General features: G+C 49.8%; 1 protein-coding gene across 1 annotated transcript in view; it reads left to right on the forward strand.

Annotated features, from left to right (window-relative positions):
- Positions 1-379: 379 nt before the first annotated feature.
- The window catches only part of INPP5B (inositol polyphosphate-5-phosphatase B), a 52496-nt gene continuing 40427 nt past the window's right edge, over positions 380-12448 (forward strand). The window contains 9 exon segments of the mRNA XM_040231603.1: positions 380-426; positions 1061-1134; positions 1553-1647; positions 2428-2525; positions 2660-2689; positions 4945-5055; positions 10541-10735; positions 10738-10825; positions 10827-10918. Coding sequence (XP_040087537.1) covers positions 1078-1134; positions 1553-1647; positions 2428-2525; positions 2660-2689; positions 4945-5055; positions 10541-10735; positions 10738-10825; positions 10827-10918 — 766 coding nt within the window. The 5' untranslated portion in view covers positions 380-426; positions 1061-1077.

A 12448-nucleotide genomic window follows, 5' to 3' on the forward strand; every position in this document is an offset into this window, starting at 1 on the left:
CTCCCTGAAGCTAGGACAGGATAGGTACCTGGAGAGGAAGTGTTCCAGTAGAGGCCAGTGTCGGCCTGCCTGGAAGTGCGCGGAGCTGAGGATGAAACTGAGAAAATGTTTTCCCTTAAAGTGACCATCTTCCTTCCGAGACCTGGATAAGGAACTCTGGCCGCTCGAGGGCTGAGGATGTCGAGGGGAGTCCTTAGGAAAAGCTTTCCAGAATAGGGAGCCGAGGGTACCACAGGACTTAAGGAGTTAACAGGCGGTGGGGGGGGGGGGGCGGGGAGGAGCCCCCCCAAGCCCCACATTGGCACAGCATGCTGGGACTTGCAGGCTGGCTGACCATCGTGTGGCGTAGGGGCTGCTGGGAAATGTAGTCACTGACCGGGTCCCGGCCGAGGTTCCGCACACCCAGCAGCGGTGACAGCTCAGGAGGTAGGCGGCAATAGCAGGGGGCCAGGAGTGAGTGCGGAGCAGGGAAGCCAGGGCAGGGCTGGGCAGGAGGGACTGGGCAAGCTGAGGGCTGGGTACCCTGTCCTGAGGCTGTCAGAACCGGACACCCGCAGCCTTTGGCTGATGCAATGTGGCCTGCTGGGCTGGGGGAGGGCCAAGGAGTAACGGGACACTTGCCCATCTCCAAGGCAAGAGGGACAGGACTGGAGTCCTGGTCCAGAATGAGACACTCCCTTCCCAAGATACATGCAGATACACCCCGACACCTCCCAGACAGCTGTTAGCAGAACTAACACTGCTTCCCCAAAAGGGAGGCAGAGCCCCCATCCTGGAGCAATAAAGACCATATCCTCCTCTCCAGTAATGGGACAGGGCACCGCACGGCCAGCAAGTAGACTGGACCCCACTAAGGAGCGACTGGATGCCCTGCAGGACAGAGGGCGGCATAGCAAATTGTACCTCCCATCAGAGGCAAAGGATGGCAAAGGGAGAGGAGGAGGGAGAGGATGGGGCCTCCTCTACCTTCTCCCAGCAGAGCCCCCCCTCCCTGCCAGCAACTCCATCACATCCCGGGTGACGTGTTGACCTAAAGAGCCTCCCTTCTGCCCTTCTCCAGGGTGTGCAGGGGCCGGCATGGACCAGTCTGTAGCCATCCAGGAGACCCTGGCTGATGGGGACTATTGCGTCATCATATCCTTCCCTGCAGCCTGCAGCTCCCAGCCCCAGGGCCTCCCTGCCTGGGCTTGGGAAGTGCAATGGCAGGTGTCTACGTGTCTCTCTGGTTGCCTCCCTCTCTCTGTGCCATGGGGGGAGGGGGACACAGGGGTGGAGGGAAGGAAACCAGTACTTACTAAGTACTCAGTTCTGGACTCTCTGCCTTATGCTTTAAATACTCAGTTATCCTCCCACCCCCTGTGAAGTTGGGGGTTTATATCCCTATTTCACAGATGAGGAAGGGTCGGAGAGGTGGAGGGACCTGCCCAGGGTCACACAGTAAACCTGCGTGTGTGAGGGCAGAGCAAGCCAGGGCAAGGCTAGTGGGGCAGGCCGGGCTAGGCAAGGCCTGGATGCAGGCTTCCTTTCCCTTTGCCTTGACCCTGAGCGGCAGGCGGTGCAAAGTGTGCTGTGCGAGGGCGACAGCAGGCAGAGCCGCCTCCTGGGACTCGTGCGCTGCCGTCTGGAGCGAGGTGGCCAGGAACACGCGTAAGTGATGGGGTTGGGCCTTGCCTGTTTGGGTTTATTGTTTCCATCGTCCCTCCAGCTGGATTTCACACCTTCTAGAACAGAGTCTGAGGCTTCTAGGATAATTATAATAATGATGGTTAATAGTTTCTGAACACTATATGGCCATCCCTATGTATTAATAGCTCATATAATCCTCAAAATCTGATGAGAAACCCCGTGGCCTGACTGTCTTGGATTCCAACCTAGGCTTTGTTACATCTTGAGCAAACGTCAATGTGTCCAAACTAAAGATTAAAGTGAGTTTCTGCATATAAAGTAGTTAAAATGCTGTGAAGCACGTAAAAAGGGCTCCATAAATGTTGCTAGTAACACCCACCTGTTACCCAGAAACAGAGCAAGAATAATGATCAAAGTTCTCACAGCTGAAAAGTGACCCCTGGGAAGGAGGAGCCTTAGACATTTTTGAACCCATTATCCTTCCTTTACAGATGGAAAAACTGAGGTTCAGGGAGGGAGAGGAGGAGGTGAGGATTGCCCTGTTTTTGTCACACACAGTCCTAGAATGCACAAGGGGGAGATTACGCATGGGTTTTACTAACAAAACGGGGTTAGTCCCCAAAGTGAAGCAAGTCCAGCCTTGATGACCCATCGGTTTCTGATGGGCACCATTGTGCAGAGAGGCATGAGCACACCCCCCAGGGACCAAGGAGGGAATGTGAGCCAAGCACCCTGAGGCTTCCACGGCGGACTGAGGAATGGCCGGGTATGCCCTGGCCTTACGATGCTTCCTGCCCTCAGTCTCTTCCTGTATACGCACCGGAGGATGGCCATTACCGGGGACGATGTCTCCTTGGACCAGATCGTGCCAGTCTCTCGGGATTTCACACTGGAAGAAGGTGCCACAGTGGGCGGGATGGGACGATCCCTCTCCTCAGGGCTCCCAGGTCATTTCTGCCCTTATTGGGGGTGGGGTGATGGGAGCAAGGATGATGCTCAATGGCTAAGGGCCTTTTCCTTTCCCTCCCTGCAGTGGCCCCGGATGGTGAGCTCTACATTCTTGGTGAGTGGTCCCTGCAGTCTGAGTTGGGTCCTTGGGCACAGGATCTGCAGAGAGAGGAGTGGGGTGAAGAGTACCCTCTGATCACCTCACTGTGGCACACAAGACCCTGTTGGATTAGCCCCGCTCATCAATCCAGTCACTCTCTTTCCTGCTTGCTGAACTTGGAACCCTCTGCTTTCCAAGCACCTCACACGTGACAAGTTTTCACCACGGAGCCTCTGCACATGCAGCTCCCTCCTCCTCAAAGCCCTCACTCCTTCAGGGCTTCACTTTCACACTCAGTTTCCCCAGAAAGCCTTTGTTGAGCTCCTGAGATTGTCTGTATCCTGAAAGTGTTTTTACCTCACACACATTCCTTTTTCTCATCCTTGCCACCTCTCTGTCATTCACAGTGATTTAATTACTTATATGCTGTGCCAACTCACTTCAGTCATGTCAGACTCTTTACTATGTAGCCTGCCAGGCTCCTCTGTCCATAGGATTCTCCAGGCAAGAATACTGGAGTGGGTTGCCATGCCCTCCTCCAGGGTATCTTCCTGACCCAGGGATCAAACCTGCGCCACTTAAGTCTCCTGCATTGGCAGACAGGTCCTTTACCACTAGCGCCACCTGGGAAGCCCCTAATTATCTATAGTGACCTGTTTAATATCTATCTTCTTTGCTAGACTGTCTAGTTCAATTCAGTTGCTCAATCGTGTCCAACTCTTTGCTACCCCATGGACTGCAGCACGCCAGGCTTCCCTGTCCATCACCAACTCCCGGAGCTTGCTCAAACTCATATCCGTCAGGTTGGTGATGTCATCCAACCATCTCATCCTCTGTTGTCCCCTTCTCCTCCTGCCTTCAATTTTTCCCAGCCTCAAAGTCTTTTCCAGTGAGTTAGTCCTTTGCATCAGGTGACCAATGTATTGAAGCTTCAGTTTCAGCATCTGTCCTTCCAGTGAACACCCAGGACTGATTTCCTTTAGGGTGGACTGGTTGGATCTCCTTGCAGTCCAAGGGACTCTCAAGAGTCTTCTCCAACACCACAGTTCAAAAGCATCAATTCTTCAGCACTCAGCTTTCTTTATGGTCCAACTCTCACATCCATACATGACTACTGGAAAAACCACAGCTACTGGAAAAACCACAGCTTTGACTAGATGGACCTTTGTCAGCAAAGTAGTGTCTCTGCTTTTTAATATGCTACCTAGGTTGGTCATAGCTTTTCTCCCAAGGAGTAGGCATCTTTTAATATCATGGCTGTAGTCACCATATGCAGTGGTTTTGGAGCCCAAGAAAATAAAGTCTCTCACTGTTCCCATTGTTTCCCCATCTACTTGCCATGAAGTGATGACTGGATCCCATGATCTTAGTAGTTTTAAGCCAGCTTTTTCACACTCCTCTTTCACTTTCATCAAGAGGCTCTTTAGATTCTCTTCACTTTTTTTTTTTTTTTTTTTTGCTGGACTATAGTCACAGTAGTGAAGTAGTAATTGTTATAAAAATATTGATAATAGAAATGAATATTTGGTCAAAGATGATCTTGGCCAGGTACTATGCTAAGAGCTTTACACACATCAGGTGGTGCTCTCCTCACAATTCTGTGAGGTCATCACTGCTTTCATTCCTATTTTATGGATGAGGTAATAGAGACCCAGAGAAATTAAGTAATTCAGTAAGTGGTAGGACCAGGATTCAAATTCAGACTACAGATCCTGGAGCCCACACTCTTGATCAGTCTGCTAGATTGCTCCTACTTATTCACTAGCTCAGCACATGTTTTGGGTACTCAGGTTTCGCTGTAAGCCAGACACCATCCACAGGCTGATCTCTTCAGCACGGTATTCCCAATGCCTAGCACGTCCCCGGCACAGCCGGGGAGACTGACTGCCAGACATACCCTCTGCCCACCTCTGTGTGCTTTTCACTCCGCTTGGGTGGTGGAGGGGTGGGTGGGGGAGCGGGTAGACTATAGTTAGGGAACTTGGTCTCTTCCATCTCCATCCAGAAGGCTATAGCAAGGCTTAGTGGATTTCAGAGCCTAGGTCCACCCCCTCTTGTAGACTGAGGGTGATGTTAATTTGGAGCTGGGGGTACAAGGGCTCCCTATTGTCCCAGCAACAGTCATTAAGTTGACCTATAAGTCAATTGCTTAAGGGTCAAAAGAGCTTTGGGAGCTTGCGCTGCTGACACTCCATTCTGGGGGCTCCAGCCTGAAGATGCACCTTAGCATCTCAGAGGCCAAGATCTCATGTCCTGCTTCCCCTGCACAGGCTCAGATGTCACCGTCCAGCTGGACACAGCAGAGCTCAGCCTCCTATTCCAGCTCCCCTTTGGTTCACACACCAGAACGTTCCTCCAGGAAGTCTCCAGGGCCTGTCCAGGTAGGTGAGACCTCAGGCTCCCTGTGGCAGGGGGCAGGGAGGGGGTGGCTGGGCATTGACCTCCCCACCACCAGTTGACTTTGCACTCACACTGCACAGTTTCTGTGCCCTCTTAAAGCTATTAGCATGAGGCCACAGTGCCCCCAGGTCACCAGCTGGCCACGGCATTTGTATTTCTGTTTTCCCATTTCTGGATCTGAGTTTTGACTCCAGCAGGGCCCCTTTGGCCTCCTTGCTCTGAGCAGGGCTGAACGGGGTGAGGTGTGATTCTAATACAGAGTCTTCTGTAAATTAGCAAGATCAGCAGCTTCTAGAGGCCCATCTTCCCTCTCTCTGCCATTGACAACTAGAACCAAGGCAAGTCTGCCCTTGAACCCTGTGCCCCACTGCAGCTGAGAAAATGGTCTAGCTTTGCATTAGCAGAGAGAGGTTAGTGGCCTCTAGGGCAGAATCTGTTTAGACTAGGAGATTAGCAAGGCAGGTAAAGGAGAGTTGTTCAGATCGGAAGATCAGTCAGAGAATATGCAAATTGGAGCCACCAGGTGCTGGAGCTTGGCTATTTACTCAGCACTGTTACTTCTTTCTTTCCTAGCCAGCATCTTTGTTCTGCAGAAATGGCGGGGGTGGGGTGGGGGAGAAGGGGCTCCCTTTCTATTGTGGTCTCATCGTGGAGCCTGAATGTCTGGCCACTCCAGCTTCGTTTGCCTGGTGTGCAGGAAGTGGACTGACTGGATGCAAACAGGGGAGTGTGCTAAAAGGAAACAAAATTATAGAGCCTTGAATGCTGAGTTAAAGGATTGATTCTCTAAGCAGGGGGAAATTCATCTCCAAACCTTCAACTAATAAGGATAACTTGTTTTATGAATATCATTGGTAGTTGTATGAGAAGCAATAATAGTTTATAGTCCTTGATTGATAATTTTGCCTGCATAAACACAAAAAGCCTTCAGTATATCTGCATCAAAAATGAATTCTTTAGAAGATAAATACTTTGATAGAAAATTGACCGAAGGAGATGGATAGTGCACAAAATAATACAAATGAACAATATCTTGAAGAAAAAGAAAAAGTATTTGATAAGGTTTTTTAACAAAAATAATAATAACAACCAAGAGTATGGACTTTGAAGCTATATGACCTCTTGCATTTGAAATTTGTCTTCGCTCTTCCTTAACTGTGTGACTTTGGGTATCACCTCTCTGAACCTTGGTTTTGTAGATTTTTTTTTTTTTTTACAGTCTTTGAAAAAATATTATTTGGCCGCACTGGTCTTAGTTGTGGCACCCTGGACCGATCATCTTCATTGCTGCACGTGGGATCTAGTTCCCTTAACAGGGATCGAACCTGGGGCCCCTGCACTGGGAACATTGAGTCCTAGCCACTGGACCACCAGGGAGGTCCCTCCCTTTCTTCCAGTTTTATTGAACTCTAGTTAACATACAGCATTGTGTAAGTTTAAGGTGCACAGCATAATGATTTGACTTAATATCTCATGAAATGATTTCCGCAATAAGTTTAGTGAACATCCATCATCTCATATAGATATAAAAATAAAGACATAGAAAAAAATATTTTTTCCTCATGATGAGACCTCATGATTTACTCTCTTAACAACTTTCATATATAACGTACAGCAGTGTTAGTTAGTTGTATTGTGTTGCACATCATATTTCTGTGAGTGCTCAGTCACTAAGTCATGTCCAACTCTTTGCAACCCCATGGACTGCAGCCTACCAAAGTCCTGTCTATGGGATTTCCCAGGCAAGAATACTTGAGTGGGTTGCCATTTTCTTTTCTAGGGGATCTTCCCGACCCCAGGGATCAGACCTATGTCTCTTGCATTGCCAGGTAGATTCTTTACCGCTGAGTCACCAGGGAAGCCCCATCATATTCCTAGTACTTAATTATCCTATAACTGAAGCTTTAGACTTTTTGACTACCTTCATGTAATCCTTCCTCCCCACTATGTTACCCCTCCCTCTGGTAACCACAAATCTGACCTCATTTTGAGTTTGCTTGATTGTAGATTTCTATATGTAAAGAATATCTTCCTGGGAATTCCCTGGCGATTCAGTAGTTAAGACTCTGAGGTCCATTGCAGAGGGCCTGGGGTTTAATCCCACAGGCTGCACAGCAAGACAAAAAAAAAAAAAAAAAGGGAATATCCTGGGGCTTCCCTGGTGGTTCAGTGGTTAAGGATCTGCCTTGCAATGCAAGGGACACTGATTCAGTCCCACATGGCTTAGGGCAACTAAGCCTGGCACCACAACTACTGGGCCTGCCTGCTCCAGCTACTGAAGGCTGAGTGCCCTAAAGCCTGTGTTCTGCAACAAGAGAAACCACCGCAAGGAGAAGCCTGCACACCGCAACTAGAGTAGTCCCTGCTCTCCGTACCTAGAGAAGGCCTGAGTGCAGGGACAAAGACTCAACACAGCCAAACATAAACACATATTTGGGAGGAAAAAAAAAGAGAGAATATGTTCCTCAGGGAATTGTGAGAATTAAATGAGATAATACATATGAAAATGCCCAGCACATAGTAGGAACTCAGAGACTATTTCCTCAGCTAACAGTCATCATGGACTTATTGTGTATTAGACACTGTTTGAAGAACTTGCAGCACATTATCTCATTTTCTTTACCACAACCCTTCAGGGCAGGTATTATATCTCCATCTTGCTGCTGCTGCTAAGTCACTTCAGTTGTGTCTGACTCTGTGCAACCCCATAGACGGCAGCCCACCAGGCTCCCCTGTCCCTGGGATTCTCCAGGCAAGAACACTGGAGTGGGTTGCTTACAGATGAGAAAACTGAGGTTCAGGGAGGGTAAGTGTCTTGCCCGAATACATAGCTGGTATAAACAATAGAGGCAGCATTAGACTGGATTAGAGAGTCTCCTCCAGAACCTGACCTCTTGAGTTTCGCTCTAATGCATCCTAAACTCATGCCAACCCATCCCATCTAAACTGCTCAGGGAAGATTTCATGTAGGTGGTGATGTTTAAACAGAGACTTGAAGGACAAGTGAGGTTTTTACCAAGCAGGCAACAAGGAGGAAAAGAGACATTTGGAGTTAAGAGCAAGTCACTGGGTGGGACTGAAGTTGGGGTGGGAGGATGCTGTGGGGTGAGCTGAGCCAGGAGAGGCCCACAGAGATAGTACATGAAGGGCCTTAAACAACCAACAAAGAGCTTGGACTTTTCTATAGCCTGTGGACAGCTGATGGAGTTTTCAAATGAGGAATGACAAGGCAGGATTTGCATGTTAGGAAAATTCCTCTGGCAACTGGTGCAGAAGAGGGGTACATCAAACAGGGAGATCAGTGGGGATGTATTTGCAGTGATTCAGGCATAAAAAATGAGACTTGGACCAGGGGCCATCATGGGGGTGGGGAGGAGAGGATGGACTGGAGAGATCAAACTGATGAGAATGAAGGTGCCGTGGAAACAGTGAGTTTGGGTTATGTTCACAACTTAACCTTCTGTGGTTACAACAGTGCCTACTGTGTGCGTATGCTCTGTCGTGTCCAACTTTGTGTGGCCCCCATGATTGTAGCCCGCCAGGCTCCTCTGTGCATGGAATTTTCCAGGCAAGAATACTAGAGAGGGTTGCCATTTCCTACTCCAGGGGATCTTCCCAACTCAGGGATCGAACCCGAGTCTCTTTGTCTCCTGCATTGGCAGACGGACTCTTTACCATTAGCACCACCTGGTAGGCACTCAATAAATATTTGTTGAATGGAGAAATGGAACTTGATATCTATCTGTGAGAATGAGAGAGGGAGAGAGAAGAGCTGATGATTTTCCTCTCTTAGGCTTACTCCTCTTCCCTACTCCTGGGGTCTACATGTGAGGTAACCAGCAAGGAAACTATACTAACTCAAGTTCTCTGAATAGCTGTTAAGATGGACTTCCTCAGGAAGGAATTGGGTGAGAGGGGACTCTCAGAGCCAACAGGCTCTTGGGAATCCATCTGCCCAACCCTTGCATTTTATAGATAAAGGGACCAGAGTCCAAGAAGAGGTTATAGGCGAAAGTAACCAGGTTTTTCCCACTCAGTCCTTGGTGAATAATATGCAGTACAAAAGGTCAGGGAGTGGAAGTGCCTTGGTCAAGAGATTGCAGTTAGAGAAAAGAATTAGCCACCATGAATTGAGTACCTACTGTGTGCCATAAATTTTTCTAGATAGTCAGATAACATACAACCACCATGTTCTTCTGTTGAGTCTTGTGAACAATACTAAAGTATAAGTATCTGTTTTATACATGATAGAGTAAACTGACACACGGTGCCTTACCAGAAGTCATTCATCAACTGAAGTAATACGACCAGGTTTGGAACCCCAAGCTATACCTGCACAGTCCATGGAGTCCAGAGGTTTTGGTTCAGATCCCAGCTCTGCCACTTCCTAGTTGTGAACAATATATTTAATCTCTTTGAGCCTTGGCTTTATTGTGTGTGAGTGTGTGTGTTTGTGTGTGTTTTGTTTTTGGCTGCACTGAGTGGCTTGTGTAATCTTAGTTCCCCTACCGGGGATTGAACCCATGCAGTGAAAGTGCAGCGCCCTAACCACTGGACCACTAGGGAATTCCCAAGCCTTGGCTTTATTATTTGTACAGTGGAAATATGAACTTGCCTTTACTTACTATTCCAAGGGTTTTGTGAGGATCAGATGAGGTACAGTATGGGTTAATAGCATGTAAATGCTGAAAATAATTTAAAAGCCGTGTCTGGCAGTGCCATAATCAGTCCTGCAACCCAAGTCTTTTCATTTATGATGTTCTTACAAATCCAATTCAGTTTGGTCAGGGTCATGCAGTTCTACAAGGGGGACAAGGAGGATAGCATAGGAAACAGCAAGTGTTTGGGAGTCAGGCATACCTGGGTTTGAGTGAGAGGCAGAGAGGACTCAAGAATTTCTAGAAAAGAGGAATGGCAATCTGGTTAAGAGGGAACCATGGAGCTTCTCTTGAAGGTGTATTTCATAGCAAGCACACTGCTTTTACTTAGAGAGTGTGTTTTTTGGAGAGGCCTGAGAGTTGCTGACGGAGATCATGGGTAGTTAAAGCCTCCAACCGGCTCTCTAGCACTGACATCTATTTGAATTCCCACTCTGCCACTCACTCTTCCACCTTAGACTGCACCTAAGCTGAGTTGCCATGGGATAATCATTGCCACGGAATAACAGTTTCCTTTCTCCTCAAATTAGTTGTGAGAATTAGGGACTTAATATACTTGTGAAGCACAGACCTAGGCACATAATTACCACCAGGTCGGAGGAGGTGGCGCTGGTCTATCTTGGTCCAGCACTTTGTTTTCATATTTATTATTGTATTTGAGTCTCAGGTGCACCCTGTGCGAGAGGGGAAACAGACTTCGAGCCTCCCCGAGAGGCTGATCGATTTGCTCACGGACGGACAACCGTGCCGAGGTGGAACCGGCTCTTCAAGCCCGTGGCTCAGTATTCCCTCCTTTTTCCTTCCACAGGCTTCGACCCAGCGACCCCAGATCCTGAGTTCCTGTGGCTGTCTCGATACAGGTGCACTGAACCGGAGACCGAGCCGCCCACGCCGCAAAGCTGGAATTCGGCCCCAGGCACCTGGCCGGGGCGTGCCAGAATTGGCGGAGGCAGGTATCGGTCTTGGAAGGCGCGAAAGGGATTGGAGGAGACCTCGCCTCAGGGACGGGCCCCGTTCTGTTTGGGGGCGGGGCTACGAAGCAGGCCGGCCTTCGATTGGCGAGGGTGGCACGCGGGGGCGGGCTCCTCTGGGGGGGCGGAGCGGCTCGGGCAGCGAGATGAAGAGCTTGAGGAAGCTGGCAGGGAAATGTCCGCCGCCGCCGGCTCTCGGGAGCGCGACTCTGCAGGTCTGGCGGGAGGTGGGAAGCTGGGCTGGGGCTTTGAGCCGGGGGCGGTAGCGGGCCTGGCCCTCGGGCGGGCGGGGTCTGCGGGGTTGTCCGGCGGACGCCTGGGGCGAAGACCAAGGTCCTGGCCCTACGGAGGCGGGGACACTGGGTCCGAAGGGCTCTGGGGATGTTAGTTCTCAGCCCGCTGTGATGAGGGCAGGCGCGGGCCAGTGGGGTATTCAGGAATCCCGAGGTCGGGATTGTGGTTGTAGTAAAGCTCTGTTCTTGCTTCGCTGTGTGACCCGGGGCAGGTGGCTGCCCCTCTCTGAGCTTCAGTTTCTCCATCCTGACGTTCGAGTCTGACTTGCGTTGGTGATGCACTCCCCATCACAGAACGTTCCTTTGGGTGAGGGCTGGTGTATGTACTGGGGCTGCCTGGCTCTCCTGTCGGTCCTCAGCCCCTCTGAGAGATTGGACTCTGCGCAGACCGGGAGTCCAGGAGAGCCCTGTCCACCCTGGGCCTGGAGACCACAGTGAGGTTACAGGTAAAAGAGACTAGGTTTTGTTTTGTTTTTCCCACCCGGCCCTTGCTGGATAAGGCTGTGCAGCACAAAAGGCCGATTGTTGAGCAGGAGATTGTCTTTTGGAGAGTGAGAGGCCCCCGGCTGAAATTTGGGTCAGTCTAGTGCTTTGGGAGGAGGTATTTTTTGTCCAGCTCCTGAATTTTCGGTCCGGGGCTCCCTGGTGTTTTTTATTCCTGGGTGTGCCCGTGCAGCTCCTGTTACGTCCAGGCTTTGGCGTGACCGTGAGTACCCACTTGTGTCCCATTTCTCAGCCACTTGCTAGAGAACTGTCAAGTGCCTGTGCAAGCGTGGGCTGGCACTCCACTTGCTCTTACCGCGCTTGGAAACTGTGAGGGGCGGGGGGGAATAACACATTGCACAAGTTTGTAAAATGAGAGGAAACGAAGCGAGCAAAGGACTTCCTCCGTGCTTGTGCTTCACCTTCTCTGCAGCCGCCGCAAGACGCGGTCACAGCACCCGATGGTGCTGATAGTTTGCGTGTCATGGGCTTATCTCAGTTATGAAGTGCTGATCTTGAGACAGCTTTTGCATCAGTTTCCATGACATTCTGGGCTCTGGTACTGGGACAGGTGAGAATTTAAGATCAAGAACATATCCTTCCCTGGCCCCTTGGAAAGAGGCTGCCAGCATCCAGACGGAAGACAGGCCCGATGGCAGCAGAAAGAGGTGGGTTCTGGCTTTTCGGCCAGCACGCCGGATCCTGTAGAAGCGCTTCATCTCTTGAATGGAGGGAGGTCTTCTGTGAGGAGTCGGGATGGCTCTGAAGCCACGGGGTCATGAATGCAAAGGGATCTCAGACTCTGTTGTGATCTTTCAAAAATCCCAAACTAGCTGCATGCTGGTGAAGAGTTACTGTCAAGGTGCTGGTTTCATTTTTAATTTGAAATTATTTGTCCCTCTCGTAATCCCTACAATAAATGGGATTACACTATCAAATGGTTGCTCATGTCACAATTGGTAAGAAATG

The sequence above is a fragment of the Oryx dammah genome, unplaced genomic scaffold (genome assembly GCF_014754425.2).
Source record: "Oryx dammah isolate SB20612 unplaced genomic scaffold, SCBI_Odam_1.1 HiC_scaffold_28, whole genome shotgun sequence".
In the NCBI taxonomy this organism is placed as follows: domain Eukaryota; kingdom Metazoa; phylum Chordata; class Mammalia; order Artiodactyla; family Bovidae; genus Oryx; species Oryx dammah.